Raw genomic sequence first — 4332 nt, 5'->3', positions numbered from 1 at the left:
CTATGGAGAAAGATTAGAAGGTCTGATCACATGATATTACTTCACTAAGATTCAAGATAGAGCAAGCACACTGGGATGTACTATTTAGGCATTTCCTTTTTTAATGTCAAGTTTTAAGCTGCTCTACAAATCAAATGAACATACCAGCTGGATTGCGGTCATGTATTTCTTCCACCAGAGGAATTTCTGGAAGCGGGGTCCAGCGGCAGAGAGGCCATAGTAGAAGTACATGATCACATGTACACAAGAGTTGACCATAGCATGGAAAGAGCCCATTCCACCTGGAAGACACATTTAGATCATAATTAGATATACTGAGCTCTCGCTGCAGTGAGACTTTAAAGGGGTCATATGATAAATGTAATTTTGGTGTTTTACACCAAACAGAGTCCATTTAGTTTTCACATAAATTTATAACACACAGTTTTCCACCCACTCTCTGGCATTCAAAATAAATAGTCAATTTTCTGCTGATGTGCCTTTAAAGGTTAATTTACTCAAAAATTAAAATTCTCTCATCATTCACTGACTCTCATATCATCCCAGATTTGTATGACTTTATTCTGCAGAACACAAATTAAGAATTTTAGAAGAATATCTCAGCTCTGTGGGTCCATACAATGCAATTAAATGGTGATCAAAACTTTGAGGCTCCAAAAATCACATAATGGTAACATAAAATAATCCATAAACTCCAGTGGTTTAATCCATTTGTTCTAAAGCGATCCAGTTGACTTTGGATGAGAACAGACCAAACCATAACTCCTTTTTCACTGTAAATCTTGCCATTGCAGTCTCTAGATACAATCATGATTTCAAGCTTGATTAACTTGAAATCATGATTGCCAAGGAGACTGCTGATATTAAGATTTATAGTGAAGGATTTATATTTTGATCGGTTTTCATCCAATATCAATTAGATCACTTCAGAAGACATGGATTAAACCAATGGAGTGTTATGAATTACTTTTATCCTACCATTATGAACTTTGAAGTTTTGGTCACCATTCACTTGCATTGTATGGACTTACAGAGATATTCTTCTAAAAATCTTTATTTTGTGTTCTGCAGAAGAAAGTCATACACATCTGTGATGACATGAGGGTGAGTAAATGATTTATTTTTGGGTGAACTTTTCCTTTAAGAAATGGTCAATTTGCATGTGAAATAAGCAACAGTGCTTTGGCCAACAGTGTGTTTGCTGTCGGGTTTAATATATATATATATATATATATATATATATATATATGTGTGTGTGTGTGTGTTGGGGAGTAACGGAATACATGTAACGGGATTACTTATTTGAATACAAAATATAAGTAATTGTATTCCACTACAGTTACAATTTAAATAATTAATAAATCAGAATATGGTTACATTCAAAATTTATTTTGATTACTGAAGAGATTACTTTGTATTTTATTGTTATTTGTTTAATTTAATATTTAGTCCTTTTAGATGGAAAACATTTAAACATATAAATGATCCAAAGTGCATTTGAACAGCAGTGAAACACTTTCTTATGATATGTTACATTCATACGAGCAGACAGAGAATTAAGTTTGAAATAAATTCTAAATATGTTTTGAGTAGAAGAAATAGAATTAAACATTGTGTAAATTGTCAGCTTTACTCTAAGCTAAAATGCTATTTCTGACCATTTAACGGTTACCAGACACTATCATATTTTTTTATCATGAAGATTCATGTTGGATCATAATTTAGTTTCTTCTATTAAGACCTTTGATATTAGGGCAAAAATCATATTCTTGATAATATTTTTTTTATTATTTTCCTGTAAAAATATTTTTAAAAATCCTTAAAACAAGATCAGTTTGACTTCCACTCACCTAAAGGATTATTAGGAACACCTGTTCAATTTCTCATTAATGCAATTATCTAATCAACCAATCACATGGCAGTTGCTTCAATGCATTTAGGGGTGTGGTCCTGGTCAAGACAATCTCCTGAACTCCAAACTGAATGTCAGAATGGGAAAGAAAGGTGATTTAAGCAATTTTGAGCGTGGCATGGTTGTTGGTGCCAGACGGGCCGGTCTGAGTATTTCACAATCTGCTCAGTTACTGGGATTTTCACGCACAACCATTTCTAGGGTTTACAAAGAATGGTGTGAAAAGGGAAAAACATCCAGTATGCGGCAGTCCTGTGGGCTGAAAATGCCTTGTTGATGCTAGAGGTCAGAGGAGAATGGGCCGACTGATTCAAGCTGATAGAAGAGCAACTTTGCCTGAAATAACCACTCGTTACAACCGAGGTATGCAGCAAAGCATTTGTGAAGCCACAACACGCACAACCTTGAGGCGGATGGGCTACAACAGCAGAAGACCCCACCGGGTACCACTCATCTCCACTACAAATAGGAAAAACAGGCTACAATTTGCAAGAGCTCACCAAAATTGGACAGTTGAAGACTGGAAAAATGTTGCCTGGTCTGATGAGTCTCGATTTCTGTTGAGACATTCAGATGGTAGAGTCAGAATTTGGCGTAAACAGAATGAGAACATGGATCCATCATGCCTTGTTACCACTGTGCAGGCTGGTGGTGGTGGTGTAATGGTGTGGGGGATGTTTTCTTGGCACACTTTAGGCCCCTTAGTGCCAATTGGGCATCGTTTAAATGCCACGGCCTACCTGAGCATTGTTTCTGACCATGTCCATCCCTTTATGGCCACCATGTACCCATCCTCTGATGGCTACTTCCAGCAGGATAATGCACCATGTCACAAAGCTCGAATCATTTCAAATTGGTTTCTTGAACATGACAATGAGTTCACTGTACTAAAATGGCCCCCACAGTCACCAGATCTCAACCCAATAGAGCATCTTTGGGATGTGGTGGAACGGGAGCTTCATGCCCTGCATGTGCATCCCACAAATCTCCATCAACTGCAAGATGCTATCCTATCAATATGGGCCAACATTTCTAAAGAATGCTTTCAGCACCTTGTTGAATCAATGCCACGTAGAATTAAGGCAGTTCTGAAGGCGAAAGGGGGTCAAACACAGTATTAGTATGGTGTTCCTAATAATCCTTTAGGTGAGTGTATATTGTTTTAGAAACAACACTGCAGAAGATATTTAGGTTTTTCAGAGAATGTATTTTTTGTTTTACTGGCAGAGTTTTTATAGTCAAAACAAGGGGGGGGTAACACATTACATAATGCTTAATAACAGTTCAAATTGATGTAGGGATGCCACGGTGTGAGTTTTGACAGTTAGATTACCTTCTGAGAACAAAATTGTGGTAATCCGGTTTTACAGTTATTTTCTTATTATGCAACAGGACTGATGCAAAAATGCATATCATATAAAAACTGTGTAAACATCTAAGTGGATGCATTTCTGGGGGATATGTGGATGCTAAGGGAAGCCCTAAAACAGGAAAACTGATAAACGCGCACAAACACAAAAAGGAGGTGGGACCTATCATGCAAAATTATCTTTTACATGGTGTTTGAACATAAATGTGTGTTGGCAGTGTGTGCACACAACCACCCTATAATGATAAAACCACCCAGTCCTTTTGCTAGAAAGTCTTTAGTCGTCAGGATTTGTGAATCAGAGGAACTTTTTTTGATCCTGACGTTTTGATTCTGGCTGATGGAATACGCGCTTTAGAGGAAGATATTAGATGAGCGCTCGACGGGAAGAAAACGCTGGAATTTCATGATATTCGTGAATTACACGTTTAAACGAGATATCTGCATATTTGCTAACGGTATGTAATAGAAGCTTTATTTATATTTGCCTTTTAACATTAGAAAAGTGACAGGGAACTGTTAAGGAGAGACTGTTATAATAAGTGCTTCAGAGGAAGATTTATATTAGTTTGATTGATATTTGCCTTTTATCATTAGACAAGACAGTTAAAAGTTACAGTGAACTGTTGAGATGTGAGGGAGAATGAAACAGGTGAGTACTTTAACAGTATGAGATCAAATGTGTGTGCTGCGTCTCTGATATGCGGACCGTTTAAATGAGACTGTGTTGCAGACCGGTCTATTATTGTAGTAACAACAAAACTAACAGTGACGGGTCGTTTTCATGTCTCAATGAAAACTCATTGGCTCAGTGGTTGAGGCTCAGGGTTACTGACCAGAAGGTCAGGGGTTCGAGCCCCAGCACCACCAAGATGCCACTGTTGGGCCCTTGAGCAAGGCATTTAACTCCAGGTTGCTCTGGGGGGATTGTCCCTGTAATAAGTGCACTGTAAGTCGCTTTGGATAAAAGCGTCTGCCAAATGCATAAATGTAAATGTAATTATCGGTCTATATCGGTCAACCACTAACCAACACATCTAAAAATATTTTA

General features: G+C 37.5%; 1 protein-coding gene across 2 annotated transcripts in view; it reads right to left on the bottom strand.

Annotated features, from left to right (window-relative positions):
• The window catches only part of LOC127632519 (elongation of very long chain fatty acids protein 1-like), a 31979-nt gene that overhangs the window by 835 nt on the left and 26812 nt on the right, over positions 1-4332 (bottom strand). For both annotated transcript variants that reach the window (XM_052111139.1, XM_052111138.1), the window contains exon 7: positions 145-281. In XM_052111139.1, coding sequence (XP_051967099.1) covers positions 145-281 — 137 coding nt within the window. The remainder of the gene's footprint in view (positions 1-144; positions 282-4332) is intronic.

This window comes from Xyrauchen texanus, chromosome 39, assembly GCF_025860055.1.
Source record: "Xyrauchen texanus isolate HMW12.3.18 chromosome 39, RBS_HiC_50CHRs, whole genome shotgun sequence".
Classification (NCBI taxonomy): domain Eukaryota; kingdom Metazoa; phylum Chordata; class Actinopteri; order Cypriniformes; family Catostomidae; genus Xyrauchen; species Xyrauchen texanus.
Note: the sequence above shows the minus strand (reverse complement) of the source record. Positions and strands in the feature narration are given on the sequence as shown.